Here is a 24,231-nt window from a genome sequence, read left to right on the forward strand (position 1 = left end):
GTTACTTGGTTTTACTTCTCTTTCCAACCCTGAATCAGGGATCATGTCTCCTTCTTTTCTACACCCACCTCAGTGCCTTGCTCATTGGATTTGCCCAATTAATGTTTACTGACTGATAAGGCCTCAAAGATTGAGTGGTAAATGGCAAGGTAACAATCAAAACAAAAGTAATTTGTGTTTAACCCATATTTTTTCTAAATATCCATCTTCTCTTTGCATATATATAAAAAAGGTCCTAATAAGCAACTTCAATACCTCCTGAATACTAATGTCAATATTAATGTGAAAATGGTCACTTACCCGAGTTTACTAAGATAGGGTAATACTCCACTTGAACTGAGGTAATGTGTAACCATCCCACTGCCTGGAGATAAACTTGTTCTTATATAAGGTTTAACATGCAGACCTGCTTCAACAGCCTTTTTAGCCAAAAGACCTGCAGTCAACAAACATAATGATTTATTGTGGCAGTGTTTCTTTTCCTCTTTCACTCATATAAAGCAGGAAGTAAGAAGGGCTTAACAGTTTGTTCTCCAATTCAGGTTAGAGTCAAAGTCCAAATTCATTAATTTATGGTCATTCTGTCCATTTATTCTACTAATTTCCTTTATATAAAATAAATTAAAATTTTTAATAGCTATACTAGCCTTTACATTTTAAATTAAGGTATAGACTGACATCACTGCACTATACACACCAACAGAAAAAAATATATCATATATAATAATGAACTGAATTGCTAAATGCCACAAACAAAAAATATGAACAGCAATTTAACATTTACTAGACCAGGTTTTATTAATTGTTCCTGTGTATATAATTTATTTCATTTATAATCCTTATTAACAATCTTTTAGTTCCTTTACGCCCTTGATGGAATCTAGCACACTGCTTTGCCAAGCTTCTAGCAGATAATCAAAAAATACCTGATCAACTATAATTTTAAATAAACAGAAGAAGCAGATATGATCTAGGACTAACAAACATGTTAGTTATAGTTTAAAAAAAAACAAAACCCTTGCTTCTGTGTAACGAAAACAAAATTAATCAACCCTAGTCTCAGGGCCTAATTAGCATCTTAGAAAGTCTCTCAATATCACACATAGACATTGATACTTATACATAATATAAGAAACAGAAAAACAAAAGTAATAGAAAAAGAAAATTTAAGGTCATACACAACTTACCTGCAGCAAGCATGACAGATGGATTGCAGTTATTGGTACAACTGGTAACTGCAGCAATGACCACAGACCCATGACACAGCTTATATTCACTTCCTTCATAATGAATAGACACAATATCATTTTGTTTTTCAGTTGCAATTTGGAATCCTTTAAATCCAACCTATACAAATTTGCATGTAAATATAAATGAAATATTCTGGACACAGAAAAATGGCAGAAAATATAGTAGACTTTTGGTATTTGACGATTTAATTACTTAAGGTTCTGGCTATTTGTGAGTGATGCTGAAGCTTGTGACATTCAGTAGGTTTTAGTTCAGTTGAAGCACGAATTTGAACAGGCATAAGAGACAGGAGTGTACTGTTTATAAGCAAAGCACTCATCTCCTGAATGAGCCCAGGATCCAGGATCCAGATCTCATTTGGTTCTATTCATCCTGTTTTCAGTAGTTCTCAAGAGATAGTACAGACTTTATTTTTGTTAAAAATGGTCCTGAAGACTTGCTACCAAATAATCCTGTGCGTATGTACAGAGCAGATGAAACTGGCTAGCAGTTAATAATTATTGAAGCCAGGCAACAGGTACATGGGGATTCATTATGCTTCTGAATTTTCTACAATAAAAAGTAAAGAAATTATAAGAAAGAAAGGCTCTGAAAAGAAAGTCAACTACTGGCTCTTTTGACAAGATTGAAATTATGATTCTCAGAAAATATGAACTCCAAAGGTCAAAGAGGTCACTGGTTGTTTTGTTGTATTTTATTAGATTTTACGAAAGAAAGTAATTAGAGTATGTGTTTTTTCCTAATATGGAGAGTCACAAAAGCCTAGAATGGTTCTAATGGAACTTTCCGTAATGATGGAAATATCCTACACCTGCACTGTCCAATACAGAAGCCGCAGCCACACGCAGCTATTCAGCACATAAAATGAGGCTATTTATTTAATTTAATTAATTTGAATTATCATTTAAATAGCCATAATCAACCTCTGTACCTCTCAGGAGAACTGGGATTAATAAACTCATTGTATTACTGACTTGCACACTGAAGACAAGGGAAAAAGAAGGGGCTGCTGGTAAATGACATAATATATAACAGTGGATTGAGTTTATAGCTTATTTTATTGGTTCTTTACTACTTAGCACAAAAAAGCATAATGACAAATACAGATAACAATAAAGTAAACTACCTTTTCATTTAAGCAAGCTTGGAAATCACTTTTCATATCTGTCACAGCAACTCTATCCTGAGGTCTTTTTGGACCACTAACAGATGGAACTATTGAATTCAGATTAATCTGGATCATCTAGGAAATAACAGAAGAGGAAGAAAGAATGAGAATTCACAAATACAAACTCTAATTCAAGCATTACTTTCTGAAGCAGAATAAGAATATTCATACTTGTTTTAATGTTGAAAACATAGATTTTAAACCCATTTAAATTTTTATATAAAATGTGAAAATTAGCTAAAAGCAAAACTAGCAGGTTATTATGCAAACAATCACACCAATTGTCTAACCTATATAAATTAGGGTTCCCCAAATGTTTTTTCTCCACAAAGATATTGTCTTGGATGCACAATAACAAACCAGAGGCCTGTGCTAGCTATCAATTTATTGCCTTTGGACTACTAATTTATCCTTATTTGCCTTCTCTGTGATAATAAAGCTAGGATTTAGTAAACATTTCTCCCTTGTCAGTTCACATGTTAAGCTTGCTAAGTAGAGAATATGGGAGACACTGCAGACCATACTTTCTCTAGCTCTAAGCTCCTATAAAGTACACTTTTTCCAATGCTCAGTTCTGATGGCACAGTTTGTCCTAGGCTCCTGCAGGGCACAATTTTCTCCAGTGTCCAGCTTTAGCAGAGCTTACCTTTCTTTAGCACCAGGCTCAAGCAGGGTGCAAGAGCTGAGCTGGCAGTACCCAGCAGCTTCCAGTGGTGTGCTGCCAGCAAGGAATCTTCCATGAATGGTTTCCTGTGGAACCTACTAAAGTAACTTTATGCTGAGTTCCAAGATGCGGCACTTCAATGACTTCTCTGACATCCAATAAGGCACAGTTACACCCTCTCCAACAAGGTCTGGGTCCCAGTCCTGGAGACTGGGGCCTTCCCTGAGCACTCTATCTTTGACCTAGGAGTACTGGCTACTCCGTATATCTATTATTCTCATATTCATTAATGTTCTCGCTAACTCTTACAATTCCCTGTAATTCCAATCCCCTGTTAAACAATTCTTTATAGTACACTTTCTTTGTTCGAATTATTGTGTGGTTTCTGTCTCCTGACTAGACCTTGAATGATACAATGTCAATTTCTGTCCCAATGGTTGACATACAGTTCTAAACATCATAATTCTGAGTATCTTCCCCACCCCTTCACTCAATTTTCCTCTTGGAAAGAGTAAAAGAAAATTCATTTAAAAAAAGAGGGAGAGAGAGAGAGGAATTAAAAATTGAATCTATTGTATAGTAAATAAAACCTTTCAATTAGCAGGTAGTTGACAAAAATTCCTTGTTTTTCTCTCTCTCAATGTTTCAAGAACTAACTGAGGCTCCTGTGCATATTTCTTAACTTTCATGGTCCTCAAAGTTACAAAGTTTGCTGGCATTTATCCTGGATCAGGGGTCAGGCAGCAGGCTTAATCCAGCTACGCCCACTGGTTTACATACTATGAATGACAGTTTTTTGCTATAATAGAATAGCTATAAGAGAAAACAAATGGCCCCTAAAAGCCTAATATATTTATTATCTGGCCCTTTTACAGGAAACGTTTGCCAAGCTCAGAGCTTCTAGGGAACATACTGGAAAATTTCTGAGGGTTCAGTATAATTCATTTTTCACAACCAGGAACATAAAATTTTGCTAAATTACCTTACAAACTTTGAAAGGAAAAACAGGAATAAGAATTTTAGAGCAATGGTTAGCTCTACGTTTCAAATATATAATATGTAATAATTAGGAATAAATGTAAAACACTGAATTACTGATTTTTAAAAAATAGCACTTAAAGTCAAACTGAAGTATTTATCTAAAAGCCTGGACATTTATCCATGTGATCCTAATTTTATCTACTGAAGCAGCAAACTGTATAGTAGCTTTCCCTAAATTGAACAATTTCTAAGACAAATTGTATTTAATCATAATTCATAATCTCATCAGTCATTCCTATAGCTGAGTAGCTAATATTTTATTAAGACTTGTACATAAATAAGAGTGACTAAGTTCTCATTTTAGTAATTTAAGGCCATATGACAAACTATGTTTTTCTATATTCAGAAAAAGTCTAACGATATGGAAATAATTCTTCCTTTTAAAGTTTGAAAAAATAAACCTTTAAAATTATCAGGCCTGAGTACCTTGTTCCCAGCTGGATATTTTGACAACTTTTGTAATTTTCTCCCCCATAATTAATTTATTCAAATCCCATTTCTTATTTTTCAATCTTGGTTTTTAAAATATTTTAAGATCCATCTAATTTTTATCTATTTTTAAATTTATGATACTCTAAAAATACGTTCTAATATATTTTTGTCTTATCTATTATTGGCTGTTACCTCTTTTCTCATTTTGTGCTTTACTTAGATTTTCTACTCTTTCAAAGAATCGGATCTTAATTTATCAACTTTATCATTTTGTCATATTAACATTTTTTTCTTAAAAAAAAAGTATCCAGCCTAGTATATATAATTTAGAGTTCCCTAAAGGGATGTTTTCTCAAGATTTCAAAATGTATTTTCATCATTAGCCTTCTTTTAATACCTTTAAACTATACTCCTAATTTTCTCAGTGATAAAGTTATTTAAAAAATGACTGCAAAATTTACAGGTTATCCATTAGATATTTTAGGTTACATTTTTGCAATTATACTTTTACCATATGAGAAACCATAAGAAATGCAATATGTATAATTCTTCTGAAATCTCTGTGGCAAACAAAACGAATATGTTATGAAAGCTTACCAAAGATATCAGAAAAAAGTATATTTTCTTTTCTTATTAATTAACCACCAAATTTTGGATTCTGCTTTATTATTCAGATACTCAACATTTTATTTTCCTTGGTTGAGAAACTGTATTTTGTTAAAACCCCACTCCTGAACTATGTTTCTATTTCTTCTGCCATTTTCCTTTGTGGATTTTATTTGGAGTATAATCAATTCAATTTAAGTTTCTCTTCACTATCGTGTTATTATTTAATAGCCCTGTTTATTGTGACACCATGGAAACATATTTTGAGGGGGTATCATAAAGCAGAAAAAAATCAGAGAGGAGCCAATTATGTATTTTAAATACTAAAAAATGTTATAAAACTTTACAGAACTTATAAAAATTTTATTAAACTGCCATAAAATTCACCATCGTAGAAATCTATGTAAAGATTAATAAAATCAAACTACAGAGTCACAAGTAACATTTGAAAATAATAACACCTAACACTTACTGAGCACTACTACGTGCCTGGGAACTATTCAATGAATTTGCATTTAATCCACTAAAGACTCTTATGAGGTACACATTATGCTATTTCACAGATGAGGAAACTGAGGCAGAAAGACTAAATAAAATGCCCAAGTTAAGTGGTAGAGCTGGGATTCAAATGCCAGGAGGTCAAGGTCAGGAACTGACATTCTTAACTATTACTACAAGGGTTACTCTGCAGATACCTGAGAGTATTCAGGCTCTCCTGAAGAATTCTGATCATTTCGAAACAATTTCACAGCTTTAAGGTATGTTTCCATTGACTCGAGTTTGGCTTTTTCAAAACCTGAGAAGAATGAAAAAATCCAGTAAGGAATATTTGAAACCTTTTGGGGTATAGGTACTGAATTCTACCAATGAGCAAGAAACAAATACTATAAAGACCAAAATAGAATTCTTTATACATTAGTACTTGGTATTTTCTTCTAAAATAATAAAAACTCTACCTTCATGAAAATGCCCCAAAACACTTATGACCCCATGTTTAAAAATTACTTAACACAAACAAGATCAGAAATGCTGAGCAGTTCTATAAAACTTTCTAAAATATAGCTTGCAAAAAAAACAACAACAACGAAGCTGAACATAATTATCACCAACCATGAAGGGAAAAGTTCATCACCTTCTCCTAAATAATAAGCAATATTAACATAAAGTGAACAACAAGAAAAATACTTACACAGAGCAGAAAAATAAAGAGATCTAATGAGATCTTCCAGAACTAAAACAATTTACATGTTAACAATTTAAAAAGTTTTCCAAGTAAACATTTGGGTAAGTCTGTAAGCCTGAGGAGAAGTAAATAACTGTGGCAGATTGCAGACAAGTGAGTAAACAGGCCCTAGTTTTTGAGTCTTCCAGTTGAGGACCCAGACATTGTGAAACACAGAGAAGCCATCCCTATTGTACACTGTCTGAATTTCTGAATCACCAAAATACCACGAGGTAAAAAAATAATTAGTTTTAAGTCATTAAGATTTAAGATAATTTGTTACACAGCAATAGATCACAAAATATATTAACTCAAATTAATATGCAAGGAATGAGTCACCTCTAACCATTTCTCTTGAATATTCTACCAATCAAAATCCAGATAAGAGTTTTTCATTCTCTGGGGACCATTGCTCTAAGATTCCAAACAACCAGCCATCTCTTCTGCCTCTTGACTGACTTAGAATAACCTGCCCCCAAACTTAAAAATACTAGAATAGGGAAACGGACTTTGCCCAGTGGTTAGGGTGTCCGTCTACCACATGGGAGGTCCGCGGTTCAAACCCGTGTGGAGCTGGCCCATGTGCAATGCTGATGCGCGCAAGGAGTGCTGCGCCACGCAGGGGTGTCCCTCGAGTAGGGGAGCCCCACACGCAAGGAGTGCACCTGTAAGGAGAGCCTCCCAGCGCGAAAGAAAGTGCAGCCTGTCCAGGAATGGCCCCGCCCACACTTTCCATGCCGCGACAACAGGACAACAGAAGCGACAACAGGACAACAGAAGCGGACAAAGAAACAAGATGCAGCAAATAGACACAGAGAACAGACAACCGGGGGAGGGGGGGGAATTAAATAAATAAATAAATAAAAATCTTTAAAAAAAAAAATACTAGAATATACCCTTCTCCTACCCCCAATATACCTATATTAGAAACAAGTAGCTAAGTAATGATCTCTGGGGGGTGGGGGGGAGGGAAGCAGATCGCCTTATGAAATGACACATTCTGGTTTTGAAGGTAGTTTCTATTTTAAATTAAATAATAGACAGATGAGTGGGCAGTTTATAATTAATCAGACTACAAAAGATTTGGAACCTGTACCTCTATGCTGCTTTTCACAAAATTATGTGCTTCCTATTCTTTAGATATAGTTCTGGCTCCCCAATTCTTTAGTCTGGTGGCTCCTCTACTCCCAAATATAGGAGGCGAACAGCTAGGAATACGCTCAAGTCTGATTTCCTTTAAATTGCAACCTTTGATCCCTAAGCAGGAGTGGCTAAAGCCATCATTACAGGGGGAAAAGCCTCAAGGATCAGCAGTTTTGAATAATTCCTTTAGATTGCTATCAATAGGTCAGAGGGGACCAGAATCAATATCATATACAAGATAATACTGATCATAAAATATTATCAGATAGACAACACTGCAAATATAGCCATTTATCCAAATGATATTGTATCTTTTACCTGTATGTTCTAAGTGTTTTAATGTCACATTGTCAACAGGGAAAAAGCTGAGGATAGCACCATATTCTGGACACATGTTTGCTATTGTAGTTCGATCAACTATAGACAACTGTGAAACTCCACTTCCAAAAAATTCAACAAATTTTCCAGCTACTCCTACTTGCCTAAGATGCTGTATAAAGAAAAATACATAAAATTAGCAATGATAAGATTAGCATGGTTTCCCTGGGATTATAGCATCTAATTTTTTTTTTAGCAGTTTTAATTCATTTATCGCCCCCCCCCCCAATGTCTGCTCTCTGTTTCTGTTTGCTGTGTACTCATCTTCTTTTAGGAGGTACTGGGAACTGAACCCAGGACCTCCCATGTGGGAATGAGGTACCCAGTCACTTGAGCCACCTCCACTCTCATAATATCTAGTTTTTAACTGAAACTAGGGACAATGAAGGAAAGAGCCTTCACTGTTCTTAGGAAACTATTCATTCTGGTTTTGCAGATATTTTAAGATAAATAATCAATAGAACTAATGGTATATCAGTTTAGCAAGCAGCCCCTTTTCTTTCTTAGCAATTCATATAACAATGGTGCTTTAACTACTAATAACATCTCAGATTTAATGAAACACTAACAGACTGATGAAACTATATTTACTTTAAAAATTGTATACTTTCTACAAAAATGCTTCTAATACCAACTACTGGCCCAATTATTTAAAGTATTATTAATTATAGGTAAATTCCACTTTGACAGGATCTAACATATGGTTTCAAACTTGACTCCTTCTAAAATCATCTTTCTTAGTTACTGCCATGTAAGCAAAATAGCAATATAGCATCTTTTCTAAATTGTAAAATAGTCTCAGATTGGTATGGGATAGAGTGCTTAGGGAGATGATTAAAAGTGAAATAACTTCCAGCCACTGAATAATATCAAGCCCTAACAACTTTAGAGCTGTTAGGAATCAGTTAATATAAAACTCCTTTTGGGATGTTTATATTATGTTTATCTCTTTTAGACTTAAGTTTCTACATCTAGAAACTTAAAAGAGATAGTTATTTGCATTTATGATTATATGTTTGAGATGAGAGGATGAGATTATATGTTTGAGGATGTTCTCACCAAATAAATGAAATACCAGAATACAAATTTTGGAAAACACATAAATAATCCTACAAAAATTATGAATAGAAGAGGGCCTCATTAAAAAAAAAAAAAGCAATAAAAGTAGTCATACGTAATAGATTAAATCTTTGTCGCAATAAGCCAAATTGTTGGAAATACAATATTATCATATGATATCATATTAACATATGATAATATTGTTAAGAAAAAACATAGCTAGAGGCATCTAAAAAGCAGCATTAATTTTCAGGGTATCTGAAGGAAAAATTGATTTCTCTAAGAACATAATGGAACACTCCCTCTCCTTTAGGAATAATCCTGCAATTCTCAATTTAACTTCTTTATCTTTTGGAAGTATATAACACATCAATCATTTCCATAAGATGTCAAATTTTTTTTCTTAGTGAGGAAGGATCAATATTGAATGCTGAGAAAAACATTACCATTTGCTTATCCTGTGGAGTATCCTGAAAGCCTCCAGATCAAAAATCTAATAAAAAATGCTGAGATTCTGGGACTCAAATTGCAATTATAAGTGGAACATTTTCCAAGATAATTCATTTAACAAAATGAGACATAATTCATTAATAAAGTTAGTGATAACCAAAAATTCAGGATGGAGAGTTTACTAGTTATGGTTCGTTAGGAAACTCTTGAGCATAAATATTGAAAGCATGAGGCTCATATTTGCATGTTTTTTAATTAGAGAAGTTGTAGGTTTACAGAAAAATCAAGTACAAAATACTAAGTTCCCATATATTAGCCTATTATTAGTGTGGTACAACTGTTACAGGTAATGGAAAATTTTTTTTATATTATACCATTACTATAGTCTATGGCAGCTAATATTTTTTAAATTCAAAGAAAAATTTTCTATATATTTTAAAGGAATGTTAAAATAACCAAAAGAAAAAACCAATATTATAATTTTCCTACAGTTCTTATTTTTTAAAGCATTATCTAGTAGAGCAATGACTCTAAAGGTCAAATGATTCAATTAAATATTAAAGAAAGGAGGATGCACAGACTTTCATGAAATGTTATTTTTAAATTCATATAGTCAACCAAGTGTTTATTGAGGCAATAAGGCAGGAGTAGAAAGGGCATGGACCCAAGAAATTGACTGCCTGTTTAGAATCATTGTTCTACTACTTATTTTTTAGTTCTGTGACTTTGAGTAAGCCATTAAAACTTCACTGCATCTCAATTTCTCAGAATTACAACGGGGGTGGTAATAGTCCCTAACTCATTGGCTTATATTGGGGGAAAATGAGTTAATCTAAGTCGAGAAGAGTGACACAACAAATTTTTTATGCTTACTAGTACAAAGTAAATGTTATGTTTTCTGTTACTACAATATGATGGTAAGTATGACAATATGGGTATGTCAGAATGCTGAGGACACTGTGATGAACCAAAATTCCTGCTCTTGTGAGTTTCTAAACCTATATAAAAACAATGTCCATTAAAGTCATTACAGCTAACCACAACTTTAACCTACCTTTATAATGCCAAGAACAACATCTATGGATGTAACAAAAGGGTTTGATGACCCAATTAACTCACATCCAACCACCTCTGGTAAAGTAAGAGAAACTGGCAGACCAAGCATAACTGCTTCTGTTTCAATGCCTCCAACCCCTAAAGTAACAAAGATGTATATTAGACAATATATTTAAAGATTATTTAAGCTATCTTTGTAACAGATAATATTCTAAGTGTTTCATAAGCTCTCTCACACAGCACCTTACAGAGAGTTATTACTGTAGATAATGAACCCAAGCCTTCTTAAAAGAATGACTCCATTCGAATGATTGTAGAAACTGATTTTTACCTTTATACCGAATTCAGAAACCAGTTATTGAATATCTAATATGCTAGGCACTGTACTATGCTCAAGTTACAGGTATGAGTAGAACCCAGGCCCTGTCAACCACAAGAAGCTCAGTCTAATGAAAAAGAAGAAAATCAACAATTTTAATACCCTATAATAGAGATGTAACAAGTACTGAGTGCTAAAGGAGTAAAGAGAGACACTTAACTCAGTGAAGGCAGTTAAGAGTTTTTAGGAGGCAAGTAAACAAAGTCTTGAAGAAGGAGTTAATAGTACCCATATTTCAACAATAAAAACGTATGGGGAGAAGTAGATATGGCTCAACCCCTTGGGCGCTCGCCTACCACATGGGAGGTCCCGGGTCTGGGTCCCAGTGCCTCCAAAAAAAGATGAGCCTCCCGCCACAACAAGCAGATGCCACAAGCCAGCATGAGCTGCAGCCCTCAGGGTTCCCTGTGCCTCCTGAGAAGGCGAGCAAACAATGAACAGATAGACAAGAGAACCACCTGGGGGAGAGGGGGATAAATAAAGAAAAACAAAGTAAATAAAATAAATCTTTAAAAAAAAGAGGTGATGGGCTGCAAAATGCTTCTGACAGAGGGTCTACCCTTTATAAAGCAATGAGGTACAAAAGAGCCCACTCAGGACATTAAGGACTAGTCTAGTCATTCTAAGATGAGTGTAGGTCAATGGCCAGAGAGGTACCAGGTTGTGAAGGACCTTGGAATTTGGATTTATAAAGTTGAGCAGAAGCCACTGAAGGACTTCACTGAAGGGAGTAACCACATCATCATTCATAGACATCATTATCATCACTCCAATCACTCCACAAATGGTAATATTGTACCAGGTACTGTATACATTTCTTTTCATGACTCCTCCTTTACCACACTGTTCATAAACTATTAAATCAAGGGGAGCAGATGTGGATCAGTGGTTGAGCACTGGTTTCCCACATATGAGATCCCAGGTTTGATCCCTAGCCCTGGTACCTCAAAAGAAAAAAGAAAAAAAACAAAGTAGGCATAGATTATAAAATCAGGATATTGTTTTTGTTGCCACTGTTTTAGATAAGAGAAAAGAACCTCGAAGAGACTATAAAAACCCACTATTTATATTCTTTTATAAAGTTTCTCTCACATCCCCTCTCAAAAAGAAACTAGTCATTTACTTACCCCACCCCAGAATTCCCAAACCATTCACCATGGTTATGTGAGAATCAGTGCCAACCACGCTGTCTGGAAAGAGCAGGTCCTTTTCTTCAAAAACCACTCTCGACAAATATTCTAAGTTTACTTGATGTGCCATTCCAGTTCCAGGAGGGATTACAACCACATTCTTAAAAACTCTTGAACTCCACTGCATTTTGTTTAAATTTAATAAATACAAGTATTAATTCATTATATGAATTTGAGCTCACAATCAAGATATAAATATTGACACCAAAAATATTTTAACCAATGTTCAATATAGTCAAATTTGAAATTTACAGTACATACTGAAAAACAAATATGCAAACACTAAATCTAAACTTACTAATTTTGTAGATTACTAAAATTAAATTATGCCAAAGAATAATGTTCAAATAGTTCAGATAAATGGTAGCTTTCAAGTATGTTCCAATGATCCTCAGAGATGAGGAAAAGGTCCAATGTACAAGGTCTTGAACAGTTACTTGAACTAGAGCCATTTTATTTTTATCTCCTTTTTTATACCCTGGGGTTTCCAATTAATTAGATTTTATTGGAGGAACAAAAGGGCTCTCCGGCTACAAAGTCTTTTAAAACCCCTGGTCTAAAGATAAAAAATCTTTAAGTACCTGCCAATATTTTATAAATTTCTATGCAAAATCTTCCCCAAATCATTTGTACCTTGAAAAATTGAAGCCTCTCTCGATTTCTGCCAAATTCAACCTCTTGATTTTTTAACACTGTATCAGGTCTAAAAGGAAAAAGAACTGGTGTTACAATTATGTATTATAGAAGAAAAATTGCCTTGTTTCTTTCTAAGTCTTAATTCTTATGCATATATATACAAACAGCAAAAATCCTTGAAAGAACAATTTACTAGACTGCTCTTAAAAGGAAGCTGTGCTTTAAATGACACACTAGAAAGTTATGGCGAGGAGTTACTACTTTGCTGGATATAACAAACTCATGTCCAAACCGGCACCCAAAACTATTAAAACACATTTTGTTGTGAGAAATTTGCCTAAAATCAAAATAATAAAAGTAAAATAGTAAGCCTGGTTGGGCTTTACACTGCAAAGAAAAAAAGAGGGCAGCGATGATTACCATTTCCACCAGCTAGCTCTAGGGCCAAGTTTAAACTGGGAGATGGGCATAGATTAGACAATAAATTATCACTATATAGCAATGACAAACAGTAGCTCAACATCATTTTATAGTTTAAAGAGCTTTTTGCAAAAATCTTTTATTCTACCCAAAATGGAAGGTTCTATTTTATGTAGAAGTACCAGTTTATTTTACATGAATGATTTAAACTAAGAGACAAAAACAATCCCCCCCCCCCAAGCAGTAAGTTTAAAGAACATTTTTATCTAATGGATATTTTTTAAAAAACATTTATTTCAAACTGCTTTAAGCTATTTAACCTGTCAACTGGTGATTAAATGCTGACTTGAATATCGATACACCTTAAATTATACATGTCCTCCAGGGTCCAGATAATTATAGTTGTTTAATTGTCAACATTTTTTTAAACAAAGATTACTTTAATAATTCATTGCTGAACGAACATTTTAAGCCATACTGCATCTTAGTGAGCTTTTTCTCAGGACCTCAGGGAATAAATCTTTCCTAGAGTTGCTCCAATTATTTTATCTTCCCATAGCACTTATGGTTACAAAGTGTAATATAAACATTTATTAGCTCATAACTCTACTTCAAATTAGGCAGTGATTTCAAGTGCCAACCGTTATGCTCTTAACTTTCTACCCCCCAATTTCTTAAGTCTATAATTAATACTTAATCGACACATTAAAGAACACAAGATTTACCTTTCCACAAAGCCAAGGACTACAACATAACTCATTTAATACTATGTAATTTGAAGTCAAAATTGAGGAGAAATGTTACACAAACTGGAATTTCTGAAATAAAAATATACCATCTAAGCTTCCATACTCAGCAGTTATAAAATATAAACAAGAAAATCTATGATTTTGAATCAAGAAATCTTCCTTTTCAGGAAATTAATTACTTTATAAGAAGATGTGGCAATCTCAAAAGTCAACTTGCCCCAACCAGGTAGGGCAACCAGGTAGCAGAATAAAGGAATGATGACATAAAACTGTTGTAATTTGATGACAAGAGACCCATAGATTATACTGAAATTTTACAAATGAAGAAGACACATGAGGTCTCTATAATCTGAAGCTTTATAGAAATATTAAGCTAAAATTTTAAAGCCTAATAGAACTTAAAAGATCCAGTTCAGGGACAAATAAATTAATGGTTTATTTTGTATGCAGGTGAAATATGAGTGGATATTTTTAGCTATTCTATACTTTAAATGTGTTAATCTAACCAAAATCCTAAAACCAGAATTCTTTTCTAGGCAGGTTTACTATCTACCATGGTACTACACAGGGAATCACTCCCCTAAATGGGCTCATTATGTTTGTAACATATATGATAATGATTAATATTCTTAACATATAGAGAAGTTCTTAAGTTGCAATAAAAAAAAAAAAAAGCCCCCATTAGGGAAAAAGGAGCAAAATAAAGAGAGTATTCACAGAGAAATATGAATGACTAATATACTTGTGAGAAATGGAACTTCACTAAAAAAAAAAAACACAGTTTAAGACGAAATCCACCTCCCCTTTATTGCCTAAATTAAATATATTTACAGATAAATCTTAAGGATTGCTTTAATAGGAACAGAAATTGTTTTCAGTTACAGATTCCTATTTTAATTAACTTTACTTCTTTTAATACAAGAAGAAATAGATATGAGTACCCAAACCAGGATAATAAATACAAAGGCAATACAAAAGGAATCAGGAAAGGAAGGAGAATAAACGTGATTTCCTTAACTGAAAAATAATCTGACACTAATAAAGATCAACAAAAACGATTTCATACTCAGGCACTGGTTGCAAATGAAAAGGACACAGAATGGGTGTATTTTCAATCTGTGAAGAAAATTTTCCTGAGTTTCGGCCCAATTCTCCAGAATCACATGATCCTCGGCAGGTAGTCTGGCCTCTGCAGGGAAGCTTCTTAGGCTGTATTTTAAGTGGAGAGAGTTTTCCTGTTTTCTGCAGGTCACCACCTCCAGGATTTGGAGCATTCTGTATTGCACTATCATTCCAGAAAAGAAACAAATTAAATCATTTAATGACAAATTAAATTCTAAAAATGCACATTAGAAATGCTATCTGGAAGTTAAGTACATGAACACCAACATCAAAAGTTAATATGTCATTTAATTCAGGTTTCAAAAGCAAAATTCAGATTACAGAAAATAGAAATAAGTAATTTAAATTCGTGGAGATAAAAACAGGATTCTAAGTGCCCAATAAAATCCTCTTCAGTTACATCAATGACAATTTAAGAAGCTTAGCAAGTACTGAAATAGATTTTTTTTTTTCAACAACAAAGCTAAAAGAAGCTCAGAGCCGTATCTTTAACCTACCGGGAAAAATCTTTCATGGGTTCTAATAAATCAGTCTTATTTCCTTACTCCAGGAAATGTAAAAGAGAGCTGGTGCATGAGAACATAAAAATGTCTTCTCTAGTTTGAAAAGGGGTGTTATAAATGTTAACAAACTTATTACAGTGGAAAGAAAATAGATCTATAGAGGGTGCAGTGTCTTTCATAACCAATTAACTAAAAACATTCATGGCTCATGTCTTTAGATTCCTTCTGGAAGCTATGTAGGTAAAAACTAAATGGAAATAAAGACTCTAAGTTCAGATAGTCATTTGAAAAAGCATGTTCGAGCATTAAACATTTCTACTGAAAACAGCAGAAATACACAAAAACGAAAGTAACCTTAAACTCAGACTAAGTAAAAAAATTTAGCTACCCATAACATTTTTGCTACAGTTTTTTAAAAAAAAATATATGCACATTAGTCAATATTAAAAGCAGCATACTTTTGTACTCTGGCATAAACTATCTTTTCTCCCTTTCCTCTAAAACCATATACTTCTAGGAGATTGGTTACCAATTAACTTGCATGCTATCTTTATAAATATATGTATTTAAATACCATTTATTGAAGTCAATTTGTAAAGAATGGTCAACCGTAAGATCTGTTGGACAGGCAGGATGTACTTTCTTGGGATCACCTCCAAGAGTTTTCACTGCCTCTCTCATAGCAGCAAAATCCACCATTGCCGGTATTCCACTAAAAAATAATGATCAAAGTATAGTTTTAATTGCTCTTTTATGTATGTTTATTGAATTAACATGCATTTATTCCACTTTTATATTTTTAAAGTATCACTTGATAACATACTAGTTATCCAGAGTGTGAGCATCCTGGTTTAATGAGAATTAACATTAAATATAACAGAACTTGAAGGCTTTGGGCAGATGTGCCAAACATAGTATGAGAGATGATTTTTAGAGGCATAAGAGAACTAGCCTCAGCCCCCTCCTTAGTGTCTTCTTGCTACCCCAGAGGTAACCACAATAGCTTTTGCCATTTTACATTCATCCACCCAACTATACATAACATTTACCAAATGTGTCAATGTGCTAGATACTAATGGTACAAGGTCAAATAAGCCAAGATTCCTGCTCTCAAAGAACTTGAACTGAAGAAAAGAATGACTCTTATTTGTATAGCCAACTACTACATTTCCTTCAAAACTCAGTTCAAGGATAACTCTTCCAATAATCAATCCCTGGGAGCGCAAATTAGACAGTCTTTGAAGCTATGGTAAAGAGCTTCAATATTAATCTAAGTGTGATGGAAGCCACATTTGAAGGAGGGAAATTATATGAACTGATTCACATTTTTACCTAGTTGCTCCATCTAACTCTGTAAAGAACAGACTATAAATTGCAAATGTGAAAGCAGGAATATCAGTTAAAAGACGATTGTAGCTGCAGTCCAGGTAAGAGGTAATGGTGGCTAGAACCAGGATGGCAGTGGTGGAGATGGCAAGAAATATTTGGACTCAGGGGTATATTTCAAAGGTAAAGCTTACAGAACTTGCTGATATACTGGATTCAGAGTAAGAAGGAAAAAGAGGAATCAAGGATGACTCCTAGATTTTTAGTCTAAACAAATAGAAGAATGATAGGGCCACGTACTCTGATGAAGACTCGGAGAGGAATAGGTAAGGTAAGGGTAAGAAATTAAGAAATCAAGTTTTGGATACATAAAATTTGAGAAGTCTCAAACTTAAGTATGTGGAGATGACAAGTAAGCAGGACATAAAAGTTTCTGCTTTAAGAAATGGGTACCTATTTTTAAAGAATTGCTTCAGTTTGGAAAAGGCAATTTTACTTTATAAGCCAACCTTCAAAATTGAAAACAAAACCAAACCAGAACCATCCATCAGTAAGTTTGAATTTTAAAAAGGAAACACTGAAAGTGGTCACTCATGAAAAATAAACCTATCACTCACGTAAAATCTTGAAGAAGAACACGGGCAGGGAAAAAGGGCACTTCAACATTGCTTTGTTTGGTTTTCCAGTCTAAAATGTTCATAACATCTTCCTTTTTCATTAAAAAGCCATCACAATTTCGTACAGCAGCTTCCAACAGGACCCGTATTGAGTAAGGCAGAACATCTGATTCAAGAAAAAATACTGCTATTAATAAGGAAATAGTCATAACTATATCTTCCAAAAATTTACAATAGCAAAAGGTTAGATGATGATAAAGATGCACTGTTTTCTCAATTTTAAAAAAAGCACTTTTTGGTCTAGTAAATATAGATTAAAACACCATTGATATTACCACCTGACTTTGTATAACTTCATCTTTCCTATACATAAACCCAAGGCCCTAGGAAAGTAGAAATAAAAACCTTCACACAACAGCTGCATTGATCTGGTCTATAACCATGACAAATTAAATATCTGACAACAGAAATTCTGAAAAGCACAATATTAGAATATAATGATGAATATATCTCCTATTATAGCAAAAAATGGTTAAATTGTGGGAAAGTTTAATACAGTTGAAAGATTTCCATCAAAAATGGTTAAAGTTTAAAAATAAATTGTAGTGTCTGGGTGAGTAAAATCCATTTCATGAAAAATTTCATTCACCTCAATTACTAGTTTAAAGATATATTAATTTAAAGATACATTAGAGAAATTTCAATACTTTAAAATTTTCAATCATATTGAATTCTTATACAGAGTTTGCCACAAGCAAGTATTTCCTTGAGATCTGAAGGGGGAGAAACAATCAGTATGGGACTGGCTGAATAAAAGCATGGTACATCTACACAATGAATTATCATATAGCTGTTTAAAAGAATGAAGATCTCTATATACTGATCAGGAGTGATCTCTAGGATATATCATTAATTGAAAAAGCAGTGCAAAATAGTGTTTACAGTTGATTAACTTTTGGGTAAGAAAAAGGTTAATATCTCTCTCTCTCTACACACACAAGCGTGCATACACACACACATACACTTTCATAAACAACAAAAGGATAAACTAAAAAACTTAGTGTATATATATCCCCACACAGTATTCTGACTGGATCTCCCTAGTAGGACATATAAGAACAGAAGAATCACTCACATACACACACAAAAAAACTAACTACATTCAGTTTTTAGTGCAGGCATTGCTATTGTTATTTAGAAATTGTCAAGTGTATATCGCGATGAAACCAAGTAATTTTGTTACCATGATTGAGAACTAAGGTTTTCAAAGAGAGGATATGTAAGAATAAAATCAGAGTAGCAAAAACAAAAAAAACACACAAACTTATATTTCAATAGGAAATATCATATGAACTCATGATTTTTCTCTTTCTAAAAAAATATGCATCTCCTAGCGCTGCCCACTGAAAATGCCTACAATGACAATCCAATAGTAATGAACACCTACCAACTCAGATTACTGTTTCTAAATACTATTTCCTATTAAAAAGAACCATAATTCGGGAAGTGGCTGTGGCTCAATCAACTGGGCTCCCATCTACCATATGGGAGGCCCTAGGTTTGCATCCCAGAGCCTCCTTGTGAGGGCAAGCTGGCCTTTGCCCGCAGAGCTGACGGTTCACACCCGCAGAGAACTGGCACAGCAAGATGACACAACAGAAGGAAGACCAGAAGACACAGAATATGCACAGTGAATGGAAATGGAGAGCAGACAGCAAGTTAGCCACAAAGGGGGGGGGGTAATTTTTTTTTTTTTTTAATTTAAAAAAAAGAAAAAGAACCATAATTCCTTGGAAGAATGGATGGTTCCATTTCTGGGGCAGGATCTGTAAAAATAAGCCTGAAAACATCTTATGTCAGAAACAAAAGAAGTATCAAAGATTAATGGGTCGTGTCATAAGACACTAATCTAAAGAGGATTCTCACTGGCAAGATGGATCGATTTGAGCACCAAAAAGAATAATGACTGCAATTTATTGAAATACATCAAATATATAAACAGCCTTTAATTTACGACTCTAAAATAACTCTCCATGAAGCACTAATGAAGTTACTAGGGTATCACCTCACTACTCTGAAAACATGACGAATAAAGGGGGGAAAAAAATCAAATAATCTTGCCTTTCATGATTTCAAGTAACCAAATAGCTAAATGGAAAAAGTTCTCTTTAGAAGAATTACCACTAAAAATATAGAAGGAATTACATAATTAGAGAAAAAAAAACTCATTAGTGTGTAGCACTTAATGAAATAGTGGATCTAGGCAATGATCATAAGTAGATGCTAGAATCATTATATGATAAGTGGATGGGTGGATTAGTCAGCCAAAGGGGTGCTGATGTAAAATACCAGAAATCTGCTGGGTGTTAAAAGGGTATTTATTTGGGGTAGGAGCTTACAGATACCAGGCCATAAAACTTAAGTTATTTCCCTCATCAAAGTCTATTTGGAGCAAGATGGCTGCCAACATCTGCAAGGGTTCAGGCTTCCTGGGTTCCTACGTTTCTGGGGCTTGCTTTTCTCTGGGTTCAAGGTTCCTTCCTTCCTGGCACTGGCTTCTCTTTCCTCTGCGAGCTTACTTCCCAGAGCTCCAGCTTAAGTCTTCAGCATCAAACTCCAACATCAAAACTTCAACAAACCCTCAACTCTGTTCTTCACCATGCCTTTTATCTGTGAGTCCCCATCCACCAAGGCCACCCACCAAGGGGGTGGGGTGGGGACTGGGTGGGGACTCAACACACTAACCATAACTCAATCATGCTCAGGTACAGATCAGATTACAAGCATAATCCAAGATTTCTTTTTGGAATTCATCAATTATATCAAATTGCTACAATGCGAAAATTATAATAGATGAATCAAGCTGGTTAAAACCTGTATCCTCGTAGCACCACTAAAATTGGAACATTATAGATATTACTTATCTCCTGATGAAATAGGAACTATAAGCACCACCTATGAAATGTTCTTGCAGTAAAAACAACAACAAAACAAACAAAAAAACAGAATCTAATTAAACCTCAAACAGTTAAAAGGAACTAAGTGGGATAGAGGGAACAATAAAATGAAACTACAAGCAGGTAATCAGACCAGTCCAGAAGGTGGAATGTTCTACAACATAAAAATGCTTTCTTCAACATAAAAAAATGGCATGGAAAAAGGGGAGAGAAGGGCTACTGTAGACTAAAAGAGACTTAGAAAACATAAGTCAAATGCTGTGGTAGACTGTATTTAGATCCTGTTTTGAACAAACCAAGTGTAAAAACGTGTATCTGACAGCTAGAGAAATAAGTGTTTTAGGTTATAGTAAAGAATTTTTGTTAATTTTGTTAGACATAATAATGCATTGTCTTTATGGGTTTTTTTTAAAGTCCTTACACATCAGAGATGCATACTGAAGTATTTACAGGTTAAAAATATGGTGGAATGCATGTAACAGTGACTGGCAAAACATTGGTTGGTAACTGCTAAGTATAATATATGGTGGATCAATATACTATTCCCTAGCTATCTATTTCCTTATTTATCTGACACCAGGGATTGAACCCAGGACACTGTATGGGAAGCAGGCACTAAACCACTGAGCTACGCCCACTTCCTCTCTTTACTTTTTATGTCTGAAAATTTTCACATGCACAAATGAAAAAAAGATTAATGAAGTTATAAGAAGATAAAGGACTACAGAATGAGAAATACTAGATTCAAAGTCTAGTATTTGCCATTTACTGTTGGTATGACTTTAGGAAAGTGACTCTAGTGGATACATTTTCTCTTTTAAAAGGCAAATCACAGCTACCTAACAGAGACCTGAAGATTATCTTACCTCACCTAATACATTAAAAAAACAAAAACAAAACCAAAAATGCCATTTATGGCAAATAATAGGTGATTAACAAATAAGTTTTCAACCTTACCTCCATAAGAAACATAACAAGTCCTAAATACCAGGGAGAATTACAGGGGACTGGAATTCTAAACAGAGCATTTGGAAACAATGAGAAGGAAAATAATAGCATAGAAGAAAGTACCCAAGATAAGCCTCTAATGGTTTCTAGAAAAACAATCTCATGAATATTAGCTTTTAAAACTTTTTTTAACGTTTTAAAAAAAAATTATTGAATTTTATCACTCATACATAAACATAAACAGTAAGTGTATAGTAATAGTTGTGCACTTACAAAACGAACATACATAACATCATACAGGGGGGATTCCATACATCAACTCACTACCAACACCTTGCATTGTTGTGAGACATTTGTTCCAAATGATGAAAGAATATCATCAAAATCTTACTACTAACTATAGTCCTTATCTTACATTTGGTGTATTTTGCCCCCAACCCACCCTATTATTATTTTTTCAATATGTTTTTATGACAGAAGTTGTAAACTTAAAAAACAATCATGAAGATGTGCAGACTTCCCATACAACACCCCACTATCAAACACCACATCACGGTTGAACATGTGCTACAGATTATGATATCATTAGACTATCACCAGGTCCATAGCATACATTTGGCACACATTTTCCATAATCTGCCATTATCAACACAGTATATCTTTGGCATAGTTGCATACTACGTTACTACTCTTAACCACAGTCCATAGGTAACGCCAGTTGTATTTGTCCCATGCTTCTCCACATTCCCACCACCCTACAATAGTGATGTACAACTGTTCTAGTTCACAAAAGACACTCTTGCATCTGTACCATCAACCACAATTCTCATTCACCTCTGGGTTTACTGTGTTATTCAGTCTCTATATAATTTTCTAGCTTTTTTTCAATTGGCATTTACATCCCTAGACTACACTTTCCAGGCTCATTCCAATTTATACCAGCTGTTACTATAATGTGTTACCATCAATTCTATACATTTCCACACTTTTACAATAAAGTTCGTTAAAATTTCTACATACATTAAACATCAGTAGTCCGTATCAGTCCTCCTCTTATCTCGTTGAAAGACCCACCATCTACCACCAAGTCTTACAGACACTTTCCTACATTTTCATCTAGAAGCTTTATGGTTCTTGCTTTTTTATTTAGTTTTTTTATCCATTTTGAGCTAATTTTTGTATAAGGTGTGAAATAGGGTTCTCTTTCCTTCTTATGAATATGGATATTCTCTCAGCACCATTTGCTGAATAGACTGTTCTGTCTGAGCTGGATGGGTTTAACAGGCTTGTCAAAAATCACTTGTCCAAAATGAGTTTATATGGCTACGAGTCTCTAAAAAAGAGTCTGGAGGTTGTCAGGATTGCCCTTATGCACAACTGAGCAGAGTCTAAAAGACAGATAAAGTAGATACAACCCCAAGTATTGGTTCCTTTGAAGACTAAAGAGACCCACAGGTTCTATGGTCATGGCAGATGGGGTTCACTGCCATGTCAGATGGCCCTTCTTTGGAGCTGGTGTTTCTGCGTGATGAAACTGGACTCAGATGGGATCTCTTTTCACAGGACTTTCATGCTACTTTATTGGAATTGTAGTTGGTGTTGGGGTTTAAGATATATTTAGGGGATTTGAATCTCTGGACTGACAATATGACAGCCAGGTCCTGAGCCTCAACAGACATCAGCTCCTACACTCTGATTTATTGGACTCACCCCACTCAGCTAAGATGGAGTTGAAGAAGGACAACCACCACACCATGGAGCCTAGAGTGCCTACAACTGAAAGCAGGAGGATTGCATCCAGTATCCATGTAGAATCTGAGCCTCCTCTTGACATGGAGGTACAATGGACACAACCAATCCAAGGTCCACATAGAAAAGGTGGCACTGGAGTGGGAAAAGTGGCCATGGTGGCTGATGGGTACGGGGAATGGCAGGAAGAGACGAGATGTGGAGGCGTTTTTGGGACTTGGAGTTGCCCTGGATGGTGCTTCAGGGGCAACCACTGGACATTGCAAATCCTCCCAGGGCCCACTGGATGGAACGTGGGAGAGTATGGGCTATGATGTGGACCATTGACCATGAGGTGCAGAGATGCCCAGAGATGTACTTACCAAATGCAATGGATGTGTCATGATGATGGGAGTGAGTGTTGCTGGGGGGGGAGTGGTGGGGTGGGGGTGGTGGGGTTGAATGGGACCTCATATTTTTTTAATGTAATATTTTTACAAAATGAATAAAATTAAAAAAAAAAATCACTTGTCCATGGGAAGCTGGCTAGGGTGTCCATCTACTACATGGGAGGTCCGCGGTTCAAACCCTGGGCCTCCTTGACCCATGTGCAGCTGGCCCATGTGCAGTGCTGATGTGTGCAAGGAGTGCAGTGCCACAGAGGGGTGTCCCCCACGAAGGGGAGCCCCACACGCAAGGAGCGCACCCCGTAAGGAGAGACGCCCAGCGCGAAAGAAAGTGCAGCCCACCTAAGAATGGTGCCGCCCACACAGAAAGCTGACACAAGATGACGCAACAAAAAGAGACAGAGATTCCCATGCCGCCGCCGACAACAGAAGCGGACAAAGACGACGCAGCAAATAGACACAGAGAACACACAACCGGGATGGGGGGGGGAGGGGAGATAAATAAATAAATATCACTTGTCCATAGAGGGAGGGTCCATTTCTGAACCATCAATTCAGATCCACTGATCTATATGTCTTTATGCCAGGACCATCCTGTTTTTACCACTATATCCAGGTAATATGATTTAAAGTCCAGAAGTGAGAGTCCTCCAACTCCACTTTGCCTATTTAAGATGTTTCTGGATATTCAGGACCACTTATCCTTACAAATAAGTTTGATAATCGTGTTTTCCATTTATTGAAAAAATACTGGTGGAATTTTTATGGGAATTGGATTG

General features: G+C 35.0%; 1 protein-coding gene across 1 annotated transcript in view; it reads right to left on the reverse strand.

Moving 5' to 3' along the window:
* The window catches only part of IREB2 (iron responsive element binding protein 2), a 76,239-nt gene that overhangs the window by 21,106 nt on the left and 30,902 nt on the right, over positions 1-24,231 (reverse strand). Inside the window, exons 3-13 of the mRNA XM_058294592.1 lie at positions 17,413-17,578; positions 16,044-16,181; positions 14,911-15,129; positions 12,673-12,742; positions 11,977-12,160; positions 10,469-10,608; positions 7,846-8,017; positions 5,858-5,958; positions 2,378-2,494; positions 1,188-1,347; positions 301-436 (exon numbers count right to left, since the gene is read on the reverse strand). Coding sequence (XP_058150575.1) covers positions 301-436; positions 1,188-1,347; positions 2,378-2,494; positions 5,858-5,958; positions 7,846-8,017; positions 10,469-10,608; positions 11,977-12,160; positions 12,673-12,742; positions 14,911-15,129; positions 16,044-16,181; positions 17,413-17,578 — 1,603 coding nt within the window. The remainder of the gene's footprint in view (positions 1-300; positions 437-1,187; positions 1,348-2,377; positions 2,495-5,857; positions 5,959-7,845; positions 8,018-10,468; positions 10,609-11,976; positions 12,161-12,672; positions 12,743-14,910; positions 15,130-16,043; positions 16,182-17,412; positions 17,579-24,231) is intronic.

Source organism: Dasypus novemcinctus, chromosome 3 (genome assembly GCF_030445035.2).
Source record: "Dasypus novemcinctus isolate mDasNov1 chromosome 3, mDasNov1.1.hap2, whole genome shotgun sequence".
NCBI classification, from domain to species: Eukaryota; Metazoa; Chordata; class Mammalia; order Cingulata; family Dasypodidae; genus Dasypus; species Dasypus novemcinctus.